Genomic DNA, 18,695 nt, shown 5'->3' with positions numbered 1-18,695 from the left:
AAGTAACAAGAATTTACTGTATAACATAGGGGAACATATTCAATATCTTATAATAATCTATAATGCAAAATAATCTGAAAAGTATGTATTTTTCTGGAAAAAAAAAAAAAAAAGCACTTTATGAGACCTTAAAAAGTGAGTGTTAACACCAAGTAAGTACTTATCCAAAAGTAAGCAAACAAGGAAACCTTAGTGTCTATGGTTCTAGCAAAGATTTCATAAGTAGGACATAGAAGGCATGAATTAGAAAAGAGTGTTAAATTGCATTTCATCAATGTTAAAAGCTTTTGCTCTGCTAAAGACATTTTTGCAAAAATACGAATGCAAGTCACAGACAGGAAGAGAACATTTGCAAAATATGTACATGATAAAAGTCTTGTAACTAGAATATGTAAAAAAAAACTCAAAATTTAGTGATAAGAAGACAACCTAATTTTAAAATGGGCAAATGATCTGAACACTACCAATGAATATGCAGATAGAAAGTAAGTACAAGTGACTAATGACAATCATCATTAGTCATTAGGAAAGTGCAAACCAAAGCTGTAGTGAGAAAACATTATACAACCACTAGAATGGCTAAAATATTCTGTCCTAGCAATTTTTGGCATGGATACAGAACAAATGCAAATTAGTACACCTACTTTGGATAACAGTTTGACAGTTGTTGTTTTTTTTAATTTTACAAGTTAAACACACATCTACCATTTCATCCAACCATTCTACTCAGTTATTTACCCACTAGAAATAAAACATATGTCTACAGAAAGATGGTAATACAAGTTCATAGCAGCTTTATTTGTAATAGCCCCAAACCAGAAACAACCCATCAACCCAAATGTCAATGGATAAACAAATTATGATGTATCTACACAAAGGAATACTACTTGGCAGTACAAGGAATGAACTATTAATACATAAAAACATGGATGAATTTCAAAATGGTGATGCTGAATGAAAGCAATCAGTTGAGAGAGAGTACATAAATGATTTCATTTATATCAAATTATAGAAGGAAATGGCAACCCACTCCAGTGTTCTTGCCTGGAGAATCCCAGGGATGGGGGAGCCTGGTGGGCTTCCGTCTATGGGGTTGCACAGAGTTGGACACGACTGGAGCAACTTAGCAGCAGCAGCAGCATAGAAAATACAAACAAATCTAGAATGGCACAAAGCAGATCAGTAGTTATCTGGAGATGAGAGTTGGGGAAAGGGGGCAGGAAGGATACCAAGTACTTCAAGAACTTTGGGGGTGATGGATATATTCATTTCTTTTATTATAGTGATGGATTCACAAGTACATACTTTTCAAAACTCTTCAAATTGTAGAGCTTAAACACAATTTATTATTTATCACTTATGCTCAATAAGCTGTAAAAAATGTTAAAAGAACATGTTCAGGCAATCAGAAGATCTCCATGGAGTACTCCTTCATCTCCTGTGGTTGCAGGGTGAGCTGGAGGCAATCCAGGTGTGATTGAAAGGGTCACAAACAGTGCTTGCAATGTAATGAAAAAACTAAACAGGTCTTGTGCACTAAGCTAAGGGCATTATTGGAGAAGCGGGACCATGAGACCTCAATTCAGTTTAGTTCAGTTGCTCAGCCGTGTCTGACTCTGTGATCCCATGAATTGCAGCACGCCAGGCCTTCCTGTCCATCACCAACTCCCAGAGTTCATTCAACTCATGTCCATCGAGTCAGTGATGCCATCCAGTCATCTCATCCTCTGTCGTCCCCTTCTCCTCCTGCCCCCAATCCCTCCCAGCATTAGAGTCTTTTCCAAAGAGTCAACTCTTCATGTGAGGTGGCCAAAGTATTGGAGTTTCAGCTTTAGCATCATTCCTTTAAAGAACACCCAGGACTGATCTCCTTTAGAATGGACTGGTTGGATCTCCCTGCAGTCCAAGGGACTCTCAAGAGTCTTCTCCAACACCATAGTTCAAAAGCATCAATTCTTTGGCACTCAGCCTTCTTCACAGTCCAACTCTCACATCCATACATGACCACTGGAAAAACCATAGCCTTGACTAGACGGACCTTTGTTGGCAAAGTAACATCTCTGCTTTTGAATATGCTATCTAGGTTGGTCATAACTTTCCTTCCAAGGAGTAAGCGTCTTTTAATTTCATGGCTGCAATCACCATCTGCAGTGATTTTGGAGCCCAGAAAAATAAAGTCTGACACTGTTTCCACTGTTTCCCTGTCTATTTCCCATGAAGTGATGGGAATAAACTAAGATGCCATGATCTTAGTTTTCTGAATGTTGAGCTTTAAGCCAACTTTTTAACTCTCCTCTTATTTGGGCAGACATAGATAAGGCTTGAGAAGCTTGAGCCTTCAAACTCTCCTGTTGGTGAAGGAAACTCTTCCTCCGTGTTTTGAGGGAACAAGCCCTTTTCTGCATAAAGGCCTTTCAATGACTGTACCTGGCTCAGTTGCCTCACACACTTGTGCTGATTCTCCTTAGGATTCCCCCAGAACCAATTCCTCATTGCCTCCAGCCCACAATGAGACTTATATCTCAGGACAGTACAGAGAGGTATAAGGTCGACTCCAAGAGGAGCTAACTTATTTATTAACCAAAAGAGTTCTGAGGATTTACCAATCTGTGTTGACAGGAGCTCAGAAGGATGTGTGAAAGCGGATTCTATGGTGTTCAAGAGTTGATTGGGCTGAACTTATTGATATGACCACACTCACTTGAGATTAGCGATTTAATGTGTTGGCTTGAGTATCCAGAAATGGTGTTCAGGAAATTCCCTGGCTGTCCAGTGGTTAGGATTCCACACTTTAACCTCAGGGGGCACAGGTTGGATCCTTGGTTGGGGAACTAAGATCCCACAAACCATAGGGTGCAGCCAAAACAAACAAACACATAAAAAAAATAACCAGAAATAGTGTTTACATTGGCATAACAAAGCCTGAACTCAGTCAAAGCTCTACAGTTAGAAAATGCCCGAACTTCTCGAGTACTCTGTAGAAAAGGACTTCGAAAAGAGGCTTGGGTAAAGCATATGTTTGTTCCTTTTATATGCAATCTGCTCAACCACCCACTAGCTGCAACCCAGGGGGTCCCAGAGGAAATGCTTTTCATCAAATCATTAGGAAATGAGGGGAGCAGCAGAATTCTTAATGAACTTGTGGTGGCCATTTCTTTATAGAGTGTGGGTGACAGTGGGGAAAGCTCCCCTGGAATTGGTTCCTGTAGTTCACTGGGAATAATGGAACTTTGAAGTGGTGGAAGTGACATAAATTGCAGCTAAGCTTCCTCCAGATGTGGTTTCTTTAATGGAACAAATCAACACTGTCCCTGGCATATGTTAGGCTGCTGTTGACTTAGCAAGTGTGTTCTTTCCCATCCCGATCAGTAAGCAAAGAGAGGAGTTTGCATTTAAATGGAAAGAACAGTGTGTCTTTACCTCTTACTCTCAGAGCTCTGTGCGCTTTCTTGCTCTTATCCCCAGGAGCATGCTACCTCAGTGCTCAAAGAACATCATGCCTGTCCTTTACACTGGTGACCTTATACTAATTGACCACGGTTAGGAGAAACTAACAACTCCCTAGATTAGGGGTCCCCATCCCCCCCCGGACCATAGATTGCCAGTGGTCCCCAGCCTGTTAGGAACCAGGTCCCACAGCAGGAGGTGAGTGGAGGGCGAGCTCCTGTCAGAGCAGTGGCAGCATTAAATTCTCAGAGGAGCACGAACCCTCCTGTGAACTGCACACGCAAGGGATCTAGGTTGCACACTACTTATGAAACTCTAATGCCTGATCATCTGAGGAAGAGCTGAGGTGGTGCCAAAAAGTCTGGGGACCGCTGTCCTGGATGACTTAATAGGACAAATACACACTACAGGGTGGGAGATAAACTTGGCCAAAAGTTAAGGGTCTGCCACATAGCTGAAGCTCACAGACATTTTGGGATATCCTTTCTAAAGTAAGAGACAAGATGCTATACCTTGCACCATCCACCTTGAAGACAAACACTCTCTAGATTTGGGAGATAAAATATGTCACATTTGGGCATGCGGCTCCAATGCATATACTAGATAACTAATAAGGCTAGCAGGCACCAGTGAGACATGGTGTAAGAAAGAACACAGTAGCGGGTTCATAATGTGGGGCAAACTGCCCTACCCCTTGGGCTTCATAGCCCAGCAGTCCCAACAGTGTTGGAAATATCTCTGACTGTGAAAGACTGTGTGGGGTCTCTAAAGCATCCTAATGGGAGGATCATAGCACAGACTTCTAGGGTTTAGGAGTAAGGTAGTGCCTTTCTCTGTCAAAAACTACTTGAAAAATTGTTCTGGGCTAGCTACTGGGCCCTAGTAGAGACTGGAAGCTTGTCAGTAGGATACCAAATGCTATGTTTAAGAACCGACGTGGATTTTATCTAATCCACTGAACTGTGAAACAGAGTATACAGCATCATTTCAGTATAAAGTAGATCCAGTATATATGAGAATGGGTCTGAAAGGTCCAGAAGCCCAAAGGAAGATATATAAGTAGGTGGCTCAGACTTCTTCAACACCTACTTATGCTACATTGGCTCCTCTTCATCGCCATACTTTTGGCTTCACCGGGAGTCAGTTGTGACGTGTTACCAGAGGGAGAGTATATTTGGTCTAATTCACCATGAATCTGCACAGGATGTTAGGAACATCCAAAAATAGACAGCCACTAGATTACAATCCCTCAGTTAGCCCAGAAAGTGGTCAAAGGATATTCACCCAATGAGCACAACTGAATGAAGCTACTCTTCATATATGAGTAGGGGGTAGAATCTTATTGACTATGAGCAGTAACTAAAAGTTTCTCAGTTGATTGGGGCCTTGAAAATAATTAAGTTGGAAAACAGTGATTAGGTCTAATTAGGTCTGCAGAGACAGATGCTAAGAATGGGCACTGAATATATTCATGTCCTTGTGACTGTCCTCCAAAGGGCCTAGATGAGGCATGGGTTTGGGTGGACTCCAGGAGCTGGTGATGGACATTGAGGCCTGGTGTGCTGCGGTTCATGGAGTCGCAAAGAGTCGGACACGACTGAGCGACTGAACTGAACTACAAACAAAACTAGTGGAGGTGATGGAATTCCAGCTGAGCTATTTCAAATCCTAAAACATGATGCTGTTAAAGTGCTACACTCAATATGCCAGCAAATTTGGAAAACTCAACAATGGCCTCAGGACTGAAAAAGTTCAGTTTTCATTCCATTCCAAAAGAAAGGCAATGCCAAAGAATGTTCAAAGTACCACATAATTGTGCTCATTTCACATGCTAGCAAGCTAGTGCTCAAAATCCTTCAAGCTAGGCTTTAGAAGTACATGAACCAAGAACTTCCAGGTGTACTAGCTGGATTTACAAAAGGCAGAGAAATGAGAGCAAATTGCCAACATCTATTGGATTATAGAAAAAACAAGGGAATTCCAGAAAAACATCTGCTTCATTGACTACACTAAAGCCTTTTACTGTATGGATCACAACAAAGTGGAAAATTCTTAAAAGAGCTAGGAATACCAGACCACCTTACCTGTCTCCTGAGAAACCTGTATGCAAAACAAGAAATAGCAGTTAGAACCTGACATGGAACAATGTACCGATTAAAAATGGAAAAAGCAGTATGTACGTCAAAGCTGTATATTGTTACTCTGCTTATTTAACTTCTGTGCAGAGTACATGATGTGAAATGCCAGGCTGGATGAATCACAAGTTGTATTAAGATTGCCAGGAGAAATATCAGCAATCTCAGATATGCTGATGATATCACTCTAATGGCAGAAAGCAAAGAGGGACTAAACAGCCTCTTGATGAGAGTGAAAGAGAATGAAAAGGTGGCTTAAAACTCAACATTCAAAAACTAAGATCACGGCATCTGGTCCCATCACTTCATGGTAAATAAATGGGAAAAAGTGGAAACAGTGGCAGATTTTATTTTCTTGTGCTCCAAAATCATGGCAGATGGTGACTGCAGCCATGAAATTTAAAAATGCTTGCTCTTTGGAAGAAAAGCTATGACCAACCTAGACAGCATATTAAAAAGCAGAGACATTACTTTGCCAACAAAGTCAGTATAGCCAAAACTATGGTTTTTCCAGTAGTCATATATGAATGTGACAGTTGGACCTTAAAGAAGGCTGAGCACTAAAGAATTGATGCTTCTGAATTGTGGTGCTGGAGAAGACTCTTGAGAGTCCTTTGGACTACAAGGAGATCAAGCCAGTCAATCCTAAAGGAAATCAATCCTGAATATTCATTGGAAGAACTGATGCTGAAGCTCCAATGCCTTGGCCAGATAATGCAAAGAGCCAGCTCGTTGGAAAAGACATTGTTGCTGGGAAAGATTGAGGACAAGAGGAGAAGGGGGCAGAAGAGGATGAGATGGTTGGATGGCATCATTTGCTCAATGGACATGAGTCTAATCAAACTCTGGGAGATAGTGAAGGACAGGGAAATCTGGCATACTGCTGTTTGTGGGGTTGCAAAGAGTCAGACATAACTTAGCGACTGAACAACAGAAACAACTCAATGACTGCTCAAATTGTTCAGGCTACAGGGATGGAAGCTATACTTAGACTCATCAGATCAGATCATATCAGATCAGTCGCTCAGTTGTGTCCGACTCTTTGCGACTCCACAAATCGCAGCACACCAGGCCTCCCTGTCCATCACCAACTCCCGGAGTTCACTCAGACTCACGTCCATCGAGTCAGTGATGCCATCCAGCCATCTCATCCTCTGTCGTCCCCTTCTCCTCCTGTCCCCAATCCCTCCCAGCATCAGTCTTTACCAATGAGTCAACTCTTCGCATGAGGTGGCCAAAGTACTGGAGTTTCAGCTTTAGCATCATTCCTTCCAAAGAAATCCCAGGGCTGATCTCCTTCAGAATGGACTGGTTGGATCTCCTTGCAGTCCAAGGGACTCTCAAGAGTCTTGTCCAACACCACAGTTCAAAAGCATCAGTTCTTCAGTGTTCAGCCTTCTTCACAGTCCAACTCTCACATCCATACATGACCACAGGAAGAACCATAGCCTTGACTAGATGAACCTTTGTTGGCAAAGTAATGTCTCTGCTTTTGAATATGCTACCTAGGTTGGTCATAACTTTCCTTCCAAGGAGTAATCTTTTCTTCACTATGGCCATTCTGGCTCTATAGTCACAGCTGACTGTATAGCAAAAGTTATAGCTTTGCCCTCCATAATGGGATATGCTGGCTACCCAGTGGCGGGCTAATTATACTGGGCCCTTCCCATAATACAGGAGGAACCCTTCTGTCTTCAGAATGATAAACATTCATGTATAACATTCATGTATTTATAAACATAACATGTATTATATTTTATTTCTCTGCTCCATCACTCTGTCAGCCATACCATTCATTATGTTATGCCTATCCATCATCATTTTATTCCATACAACACAATCTACAACCAGGCGACCCATGTACAGCCAAGGAACTGTGGTCATGGGCTCAGAACAACAAAATACACTCATCATTACCTAGAAACAGCTGACTTTGACAGAATGGCAGTAAGACTTGCTGACAGTCAGCTATAGCACCAGCTAGGAGCCATCTAGTAATAAGCTAATACACATGAATAATAATTTCCTATTTTATTTATTCTTTTTTTTGTTTATTTATTCTCAAAACAGTCCTCATCCATAACTGAGCTCTGTATTTCTAATTATAAGGTCGTTTCCATCTCAAATTCAACAAGTCCAAAGCTCAGTTTCTTATGTTTCCCATCATAAAAGGGGATTCTTTTCAGTAGTACCCCCGGCCTCAGTTTATGACACTATCATTTACTTAGTCATCCAAGCCAGAAATGCGGATGTTGCCCTACATTTCTTACCTTTCATAAACTCCTGTAGGTAACCCATCGTTAGGTCTTATTAATTGTGCTTCCAAAATATCTCCCGAATCTGGCACTTCTCCCACTGCCAACTGGAGCATTTCATCATCCTCAACTCTACTCTACCTGGCAAGTCCTTCTAGTTGGTCCCTTTGTCGCTAATAGCTCCTCTGTTTATTTGTTTAGTTACTTCAGTTGTGTCCAACTCTTTGCGACCTCATGGACTGTAGCCCGCTGGGCTCCTCTCTATATAAATCTTGAGGTGATATTTCTAAAACTGATTAAATCACTTCCTTACCTGAAACCTATTTGGGGCTTCGCATCACTTACATCCCACATGCTATTCCTTATCCCTGCTGCTGCTGCTGCTGCTGCTAAGTCGCTTCAGTCGTGTCCGACTCTGTGCAACCCCATAGATGGCAGCCCACCAGGATCCCCGCCCCTGGGACTCTCCAGGCAAGATCACTGGAGTGGGTTGCCATTTCCTTCTCCAGTGCATGAAAGAGAAAAGTGAAAGTGAAGTCGCTCAGTCGTGTCTGACTCCTAGAGACCCCATGGACCGCAGCCTATCAGGCTCCTCCATCCATGGGATTCTCCAGGCAAGAGCACTGGAGTGGGGTGCCATCGCCTTCTCCCATCATGATATTTAGACAAAGTTTAATTAAAAAATTTAAACATGAAATTTTTTAGTTTAGAAAGGAGGACATTTTAAGGGAATATATTGCAATACCACTTATAAAGTCAAATTTTATATTTTTTGTTTTCTTTTAAAACACCACCCTATAAAACAAGTTATGATTATTATAAAGCAGTCTTTATTTCTGATCACTATTATATTTGCAATTCTGTTTGTACTGGCTAGCTTGTTTTTATGATTGTTAGAGCCCACCTAATAGTGACTAATATTTAAAGAGTTCAAAACAGAATTTTATTATTGGAATAAATTTCTTAATTCTCTGTAAAACAAAGTATGAGAGCAAAAATAGATATCTGAATTGTCTATTATATTTTAAAAAAGGAATATTATCCAAGTTTCCAGATCTGATCTTAAGTGTTTGTATATGTGGAAAGGTAAAACATGGAGTAATTGATAAAAAATACATTCACCCCCAGTCTTCCAGCATTTTTAAATTTCTAAATGTATTTTTGTTATGACATGAGAATTAGTTAATAAATCTGGGCCAGTGGATACCATCATTCATTCATTCATTTAAAATACGTGCCTATTTGTTCAGGGAATAGAGGATAGAGTAGAAGATTGCAAGTTTTATGAAGGAATTTCACCTCTGTACATGATGCTTTGCAAACAGTTGGCACTCAATATTAAATGAATATTAAATGAATAACTGAACAAAGACCTATAGAAAAATTGTGAAATCATAGTTTATTATAACTTGTACTCTTACTAAACAATATAAATCAAGAGGTATGTTCCTGCTTCTATAAAATACATTAGTTCTTTAAAAATAAAATAAAATACATTAGTTCTTGTGGATTATTGGGGCTTCCCTGGTGGTTCAGAATGTAAATCATCTACCTGCAGTGCAGGAGATCTGGGTTCAACCCCTGGTTCAGGAAGATCCCCTGGAGAAGGAAATGGCAACCCATTCCAGTACTCTTGCCTGGAAAATCCCATGGATGGAGGAGCCTGCTAGGCTACGTCCACGGGGTCCGCAAAGAGTTGGACATGACTGAGCGACTTCACTTTCTTTCTTTCTCATTAATTATTATCCATTTAAAGGCTGACAAAGTGGAAGCTTCCTGAGTGCAGGGGCGTGTCTTGTCATTGTCTTATCTCTTGGCACAGGATTATGTAAGCTTTCTTTTATTGAATGCTTACTATGTGCTAGTCATTGTCCTAAATGTTTTACAGGGATTTACACTTCTAAACCTCTCAAGAAAGATAGGAGGAAGTAGTGGGGTTTTTTTTGAAGTATAGTTGATTTACAATACTGTATTAGTTTCAAGTGTACAACATAATGATTCAATATTTTTAAAGATTATACTCCACTTAATATTATTATAAAACACTGGCTATATTTTCTTGTGCTGTACAATATATCTATCCTTGTTGCTTATCTATTTTGTACATGGTAGTATGAACTCCCTCCTCCTTCTCTCTCACCAGTGGTAACCTGCTAGTTTGTTCTCTACATCTGTGGGTCTGTTTTTGTTTTACTACATATATTTAATTTGTTTTAGTTTTTAGATTAGCCATGTAACTTTGTAAAAGTTACTCTTCCGGGGTTTATTGCATTGCCTGTGAAACAAATGGGATAGTTATTTGGTCTCCAAGATCCTTTGACTCTGTAATTCTATACTTACTGAGAGGTGATTTTGAAATGAGGCTTCTCTAGTTAGTGTGGTTGATTAAGCTGCTTTGTTTTTTCCCAGATGATCCCATCACATACAACTTGGCTTAAATGTATTTAAATTAAATAGGATGAAAACTTTGTTTACAATATAAATAGTTTGACAGCAATAATGTATATTAATTGCATCCACTTGCAGTCACCTAATTCAAAGGATTTACATCACTCTTCCTTTCCTATATGTAGGTACTACGCAGGAAACCTGGAGGCTAAGTCAACAAATTATGAAACTGTAGGTTTAATTCAAACAGCAACAAAAGGCCTATTAAGAACTATTGAAGATGGTGGAATAGATTCTGTGATGGAATGGGAAGTGGATGAAGTGCTGAACTGGACAAACACACTCAACTTTGATGAGTAAATATATGTTGCTATTCTTGGGGAGCAAGGGCATACATCAGGTGTCGGGGCAGTCAATATTTTTCTAATATTTCTCACTTGGATCTTGGGGGCCACTAACATACTCTTAAAAACCCCTTGCATATTTATTATCTGTATAGAAAGAAAAGAAGAGGAAATGAGAGAGAAATATAAAAAGGTATGATCTGAAAATAGAAAAAAGAAAAATAGATTTAGGTGTTCTTTATTATCAGACTTTATTCTTATGCCTTAGTTTAACTCTGTCTTACTCTTACTTTGGGATACAGAAACCAAGCCAAGAACATGAAATTAATAATATAAAGAATTTCCTTAATCTGTATTCCCTAATCTTCCTGTGTGGGACATTAAAATATTGTAAAGTTTAAAAAAAAAAAAAAAAAAAAAACCTTAAAAAAAAAAAAAGTTATTTTTTAGTGACATATTTTGGCCCTTGAAAAACATTTTTAGGATTTTTTTGTGTGATGGAAATTAAAAAATACTTCATGTAGCCATTAGGGCAAAGCAAATCAAAATTATAACTATAATTAAAAAGACATGGTAATCAGTATTAGCAAGAATTTGGAGAAATTGAAGTCCTTATATCTTTGTAGGAATGTACAATGGTGTAGCCATTTTGGAAAACAATCAGGAAGTTCCTCAAATGGTTCAAACTTGAGTTGCCATATAATCCAGCATTTCTACTCCTCAATATATACACAAGAGAAATGAAAACACATGTCCATAAAAACTTTACATGAATGTTCATAACATTGTTATTCATAATAGCCAAGAATTAGAAACAATCTGTTCATGAACTGATGATTAAAATGTGACATATCCAAATAATGAAATATTATTTGGCAATAAAAAGAAATGCTACAACTTTGATGAGCCTGCTGAGTGAAAGAAGTCAGTCACAAAGGAACACAGATTGTATGGCTCCATTTGTATTGAAATGTTCAGAACAGGCAAATTTATGGAGATAGAAAGTAGATTAGTGGTTGCCTAGGGCTTAGAGATTTGTGGGGATTGGGAAGTGGTGGCTAAGGGGTGTGAAGTTTCTTTTTGGAGTAATGAAATGTTCTAAAATCAATCATGGTGATGGATGCACAACTCTCTGAATACACTAAAAAGCCATTGAATTGTACACTTTAAATGGGCACATTTTATGGTATGTGAATTATATCTCAATAAAGCTTTAAAAATATTCAGTATTTACTCAGCTACAATAATGATGTGAATACTGTATGGATGAAGAATCAGAAAAAATAAAGATAGTGTAAGTAAAGAAATGTAAGACAAAGGAAGAAAGTCGGAAGAGGGAGATAAAAACATGAAATAGGAAAAACTAGGTTGACTGCCATTGAACAGGGAATTCCCAGGTGGCTCAGTGGTAAAGAATCCATCTGCCAATGCAGAAGATGCAGGAGACACCAGTTCTATCCCTGGGTCTGGAGGGAGGAGGAAATGGCTCCCAACCCAGTATTCTTGCCTGGAAAATCAATCCCGTAGACAAAGGAGCCTGGCAGACTACAGTCCATGGGGTTGCAAAGAGTCAGACATGACTGAGCAACTGAGCATGCACTCACACTATTGAACATAAACCAGAGAAAAAGAGGCCAGAAGAAGCAGAAAAGAAAACAACGAGAAAAGCCAAGAGGAAAGAAGAAAAAAGGGGAAGAATGACTAACAAAAAAAGAAAATGAGAAAATAAGAATATACGAGAAGGAAATGGCAACCCACTACAATATTCTTTCGCAGAGAATCCCATGGATCTCTGGTAGACTACAGTCCATGGAGTCTCAAAGAGTCGGACACAACTGAGCAACTAACACACATGCAAACACAGAAAAAATGATAATTATGGGAAAGATACCTTGAAAAATAAAAAGAAAACATGAGAAGGAATAAAGAGCTAATTATCCATAACGGATGTGCTAAAGTACTTTTTAATAAGTAGTACAAAGGTTTTATGACTCAATAACCCCATTATCTCATCCAGACATAGTACTGAGATTCCTTACAGACAGCACATTTGTGGTTTCTGGAGCACTGAATAAATACAAGTGGTAATAATGAGGCAAGAAATGACATCCAAGAATGAGATGTGATGCTGTGCTTTTTGCTTTCCTACGAAGGTAGAGAGAGAGGTAGGAGAGGTCCATTTTGATTGAATTTATAAGGGCAGGATAGAGAATTCTCTCAGGTAAACTTTTGAAGTCCTGTTCTGCTTTTCCTTTATACAGTTGACTAATTCAGCAAAGAGCCAGCAAGCTTCAGTGAAAGATTACAAATAATCCATATCTACTATCCTATATTGAAAAGAACGGATACATGTGTATGTGTGGCTGAGTCCCTACACCGTTCACCAGAAACTACCACAACATTGTTAATCAGCTATATCCCAATATAAAATAAAAGGTTTAAAGTTTGAAAAAAAAAAAGAATAAAACCATTGAGTTCAAAGGAAAGACAGAAAGAGACATCTCAGGCTACACAAGACTTTCCCCACTGTTATCCCTTAACACCCTTCACTGGTAGGTGAAGAAGTTTCCTAATGGCTTCCCACTGTGGAGAAAAGAATAAAAACAGACCAAACCAGGAAGACCTGAAGTGGTTTTCTGGTATCACGTACTGTATATGGAGTAGGACAATCACATCTAGTTTTGATATGGTGACACTACTCTAATTTTCCATTGTAAAAAATGTAGATTACTGATGTTTCCAAATTATATACGTCTATCAGTTCAGTCTATGACTTGAGCATAATTTGGGACCAACTTGGAACTGTTAGAAAGCAAGTTTTTCTAATGAGCTCCGGACAACAGAAATTTCAAATGGAATCCAGCATGATTATTTGGGAATATTTCAGTAGTATTACAGACCACAGGGGCTTCCCTGATGGCTCAGATGGTAACTGTCTGCAGTGCAGGAGACCTGGGTTCGATCCCTGGGTCGGGAAGACCCCTGGAGGAGGAAATGGCTACCCACTCCAGTATTCTTGCCTGGAGAATTCCCTGGACAAAGGAGCCTGTTGAGCTATAGCCCATGGGGTTGTTAAGAGTTGGACATGACGGTGATTAACACTCTCACAGACCACAACTTACTGATTAGCTCAAGTAAGATCAAAATTTGCAAAGACTTTCCCCTAGCCAAGAGCAGACATTAGGTATAAATACCTTCTTCCCGGTGTATTTATGGTCTCCACAGTCTACTTTCCTCTTAGATCTTTGTAGTTCTCTAGATATTTGTAACTGGCTTGATAAAACCTTATTTGAAGAGAATTTCAAAGACTGAATTTTCTCTGAATTGGCAGCCACTAATTCCTTGGAGAGAATCTTTCAAAATCTCTAGACAGTTTTTGATAGTTGGACCATTAGAATGACATAAATGTGTTGAACACTGATACTGAGCCATACAAACCAGTTTCTTCCCAAAGGCTTTTGTGCTAGACCCTTTTTACGGCAGATGGATCTCTCCTGGAAAGAGACTGTGTACATCTCCAGACGAGCGGGGGCAACAAGAGCGATCGAGTGAAATACTATTATAATTTTGAAGAACGGAAAGGCCAACTTCACTCTTGGAATCAAGGACAGTGACGAGTACCCTCATAAATTCTGTAGTATCCAGAGGCACATTGCTGCAGGCACTTAGAATAAAAAGCAATGCCTGCACTGCCGATATTGAGTCACCTACAATATCACACAGTGGCCACTCTGCTTCTCATGGCATTCATCCCGCTGGATTTTCAGGGGCATATTTTCTAATGAGATAGATGTTTCTCTTCCAGAATCTTCATAGTTTTCAAACTGCAAGTGAAGTTTAACATAACACATTAAGTCATCAGCAGCTAGGCTTTCTTAAATAATTTTCTGATGTTCTATTTGGCGAGAGCTCTCAATGGGTAATGTCTATGTCTGAACTTGCCCCTTTGACTTCTAAGACAAGTGGTTATATTACCTCTCGGCTAGGGACTTTCCCCAGGCCATTAAGATGTTAAATTCTGTGATAGATCCCACATACACTTTACTTTGCTAATATCTTTTTTTTTTTAATAGCAACGAACACAGTTTATTAATAAGCTTTATTATTTACAAGAGGCAGATAGCTACAGGAGTCTGAAAGCCAGGAAAGAGCTTCATGCTGAAAACAGCCTTGGGATCATGACTTCAGAAGAAGTCAAAGTTACAGGAGAGAATGAAACTGCCAGGGAGAAGAGAGAAGGGGCTCAGATGTAACACGAGAAATCTCTGCTTGGCTAATATGAATGCAGACCTACTGTGTGCTTGCCAGTCACCTTCCTAATCTGTTTTCTACACTGGACTTTTAGGGAACGTTGTATCCTACTTCTTCAGTCCTCGTCTCCAGATGTTCTAAGTCTGGCTTGAAACTGATAAAATGAATCTTTACTGAAGACCATATGGAATGCTCACAAAATTAACTTGGAAATTCCTGTGCTAATTGCTCTCCATTAATTGGGTTCATTAAAAACTTCTGTCATTATAATTATATGATCACATTACAAAGCATTTTAAAATTTGAATTTTTTTTTCTCTACGCATGTACTTTTCTCTGGTCATAGTGTGCAATTTAGCTAGGTGTGTTTTTAATAACAGCTTTCTTATTGAGATACAACTCACCTAGCATCCAGTTCACCCATTCAAAGCAAACAGTTCAATGGTTTTAGTATATCTACAGAGTTGTGTAACTGTTGCCACAATCAATTTGAGAACATTTTCATCACCGCCGAAAGACATCCTATACCCATTAGCTGTCACTGCCTATTTCCCTTCAATCCTCCCTGCTTTAGAGATTTTCTGTCTCTCTCGATCTGCCTATTCTGGGCATTTCATATAAATGGATTAATTCAATATGTGGTCTTTTGTGTCTGGCTTCTTTCACTGAGCATAAAGTTTTCAAGGTTGCAGCATGTATCAGGATTTCAATTCTTTTTATGGCTGTATAACATTTAGCACTGTATCTATTAGAGTTAACATTGTATGGAAAGACCACATTTTGTTTATCCACTCATCAGATGATGGAGATTTGTTTTTTCCCCACCTTTTGGCTCTTGTGAATGGGGCTGTTATGAATGTTTGTGTCCAAGTATTTGAACACTTGTTTTCAATTCTTTTGGGTATATATCTAGGAGTGGAATTGCTGGGTCACATGGCACTTTTTGAGGAAGTGCCAGAATGCTTTCCAAAGTGGCTGAGTAATCAGCAATATAGGAGTGTTCAAATTTCTCCACAGTCTCACCAACCCTTGTTCAGTTCAGTTCAGTTGCTCAGTCATATCTGACTCTTTGCAACTCCATGGACTGCAGTACGCCAGGCTTCCCTGTCCATCACCAACTCCCAGAGCTTACTCAAACTTATGTCCACTGAGTCGGTGATGCCATCCAACCATCTTATCCTCTGTCATCGCCTTCTCCTCCCTCCTTCAATCTTTCCTAGCATCAGAGTCTTTTCCAATGAGTCAGTTCTTTGCATCATGTGGCCAAAGTATTGAAGCTTCAGCTTCAGCATCAGTTCTTCCAATATTCAGGACTGATTTCCTTTAGGATAGACATTTCTCCAAAGAAGACATACAGATGGCTAGCAAACACATGAAAAGATGCTCAACATCACTCATTATCAGAGAAATGCAAATCAAAACCACAATGAGGTACCATTTCACGCCAGTCAGAATGGCTGTGATCCAAAAGTCTACAAGCGATAAACTCTGGAGAGGGTGTGGAGAAAAGGGAACCCTCTTACACTGTTGGTGGGAATGCAAACTAGTACAGCCACAATGGAGAACAGTGTGGAGATTCCTTAAAAAACTGGAAATAGAACTGCCATACGACCCAGCAATCCCACTGCTGGGCATACACACCAAGGAAACCAGAATTGAAAGAGACATGTGTACCCCAGTGTTCATCGCAGCACTGTTTATAATAGCCAGGACATGGAAGCAACCTAGATGTCTATCAGCAGATGAATGGATAAGAAAGCTGTGGTACATATACACAATGGAATATTACTCAGCCATTAAAAAGAATACATTTGAATCAGTTCTAATGAGGTGAATGAAACTGGAGCCTATTATACAGAGTGAAGTAAGCCAGAAAGAAAAATACCAATACAATATACTAACGCATATATATGGAATTTAGAAAGATGGTAACGATAACCCTGTATGCGAGACAGCAAAAGAGACACAGATGTATAGAACATCTTTTGGACTCTGTGGGAGAGGGAGAGTGGGGATGATTTGGGAGAATGGCATTGAAACATGTATAATATCATATAAGAAACAAATTGCCAGTCCAGGTTCGATGCAGGATACAGGAAGCTTGGGGCTGGTGCACTGTGATGACCCAGAGGGAGGGTACGGGGAGGGAGGAGGGAGGGGGGTTCAGGATTGGGAACACATGTACACCTGTGGCGGATTCATGTTAATGTATGGCAAAACCAATACAATATTGTAAAATAATTAGCCTCTAATTAAAATAAATAAATTTAAATAAAAAATAAAAAAATAAAAGATGCTTGCTCCTTGGTAGAAAAGTTATGACCAACCTAGACAGCATATTAAAAAGCAGAGACATTACTTTACCAACAAAGGTCCATCTAGTCAAAGTTATGGTTTTTCCAGTAGTCATGTATAGATGTGAGAATTGGACCATAAAGAAAGCTGATTGCCAAAGAATTGAAGCTTTTGAACTGTGGTGTTGGAGAAGACTCTTGAGAGTCCCTTGGACAGCAAAGAGATCCAACCAGTCTATACTTTGCTAATATCTTAAAAAAAAAATCCAAAAATTTCTTAGAAAGAGAGATCAACTTTATGATATAAACAGCATGAAAATGATACAATCAAGTTGTTGCTTCTATTTGTAAAGATTTGATTTCTTATTGGTTACTACTATCATATTCCTTATGAGAAGTTCTTTTTAAAGAATTGAATAAATTCATATCTTGATCTCAGGTAAAGTAGGGTCAGTAATCACCCTTAAATATAGCATATGTTCGTGCCCCACACTGCCAGGGTTTGCTGCTGCTGCTGAAGCTAAGTCGCTTCAGTCGTGTCCGACTCTGTACAACCCCATAGACAGCAGCCCACCAGGCTCCCCCGTCCCTGGGATTCTCCAGGCAAGAACACTGGAGTGGGTTGCCATTTCCTTCTCCAATGCATGAAAGTGAAAAGCGAAAGTGAAGTCGCTTAGTCGTGTCTGACTCTGTGCAACCCCGTAGATGGCAGCCCACCAGGCTCCTCCGTCCATGGGACTTTCCAGGCAAGAGTACTGGAGTGGGGTGCCATTGCCTTCTCCACTGCCAGGGTTTAGCATATAGTTAATCAAAGGTCCTTTATCTTGGCTCCTTGAAGATGAAATAAAGATCTTTCAGTATACAAATCTAAGAAAGTATGGTGATGGATACCCCCTTCTCTTAGTGCTCCTGAGCAGCCACTGAAAGCACAAAGTCTGCCTAAATTTAAGGTTAAGCCAGATTGAACCATCAACTAAGAGATCCTGTTGTTGCTGTTCAGTCGCTAAGTCGTGTCTGACTCTGCAACCCCATGGACTGCAGCATACCAGGCTTTCCTGTCCTTCACCATCTCCCAGAGTCTGCTCAGATTCATTTCTATTAATTTGGTGATGCCATCCAACCGTCTCATCCTCTGTCACCCTCTTCTCCTTCTGCCCTCAGTCTTTCCCAGCATGAGGGTCTTTTCCAATGAGTTGGCTGTTTGCTTCAGGTGGCCAGAGTATTAGAGCTTCAGGTTCAGGGTCAGTCCTTCCAATGAGTATTTAAGATGATTTCCTTTAGGATTGACTGACTTGATCTCCTTGCAGTCCAAATGACTCTCAAGAGTCTTCTCCACCGTTTGAAAGCATCAATTCTTTGGCGCTCAGCATTCTTTACGGTCCAACTCTCACATTGGTACATGACTACCGGAAAAAAACCATAGCTTTGACAATACAGACTTTTATTAGCAAAGTGATGCCTCTGCTTTTTAATATGCTGTTATAGGTTTGTCATGGTTTTTCTTCCAAAGAGCAAGCATCTTTTAATTTCATGGCTGCAGTCACCATCTGCAGTGATTTTGGAGCCCAAGAAAATAAAGTC

General features: G+C 39.7%; 1 protein-coding gene across 3 annotated transcripts in view; it reads left to right on the top strand.

Moving 5' to 3' along the window:
* C15H11orf65 (chromosome 15 C11orf65 homolog) overlaps nt 1-18,695 on the top strand; it is a 120,109-nt gene that overhangs the window by 95,821 nt on the left and 5,593 nt on the right. For all 3 annotated transcript variants that reach the window (XM_015474607.3, XM_059875076.1, XM_059875077.1), the window contains one exon: nt 10,411-10,581. In XM_015474607.3, coding sequence (XP_015330093.1) covers nt 10,411-10,581 — 171 coding nt within the window. The remainder of the gene's footprint in view (nt 1-10,410; nt 10,582-18,695) is intronic.

Source organism: Bos taurus, chromosome 15 (genome assembly GCF_002263795.3).
Source record: "Bos taurus isolate L1 Dominette 01449 registration number 42190680 breed Hereford chromosome 15, ARS-UCD2.0, whole genome shotgun sequence".
Lineage (NCBI taxonomy): Eukaryota > Metazoa > Chordata > Mammalia > Artiodactyla > Bovidae > Bos > Bos taurus.
Note: the sequence above shows the minus strand (reverse complement) of the source record. Positions and strands in the feature narration are given on the sequence as shown.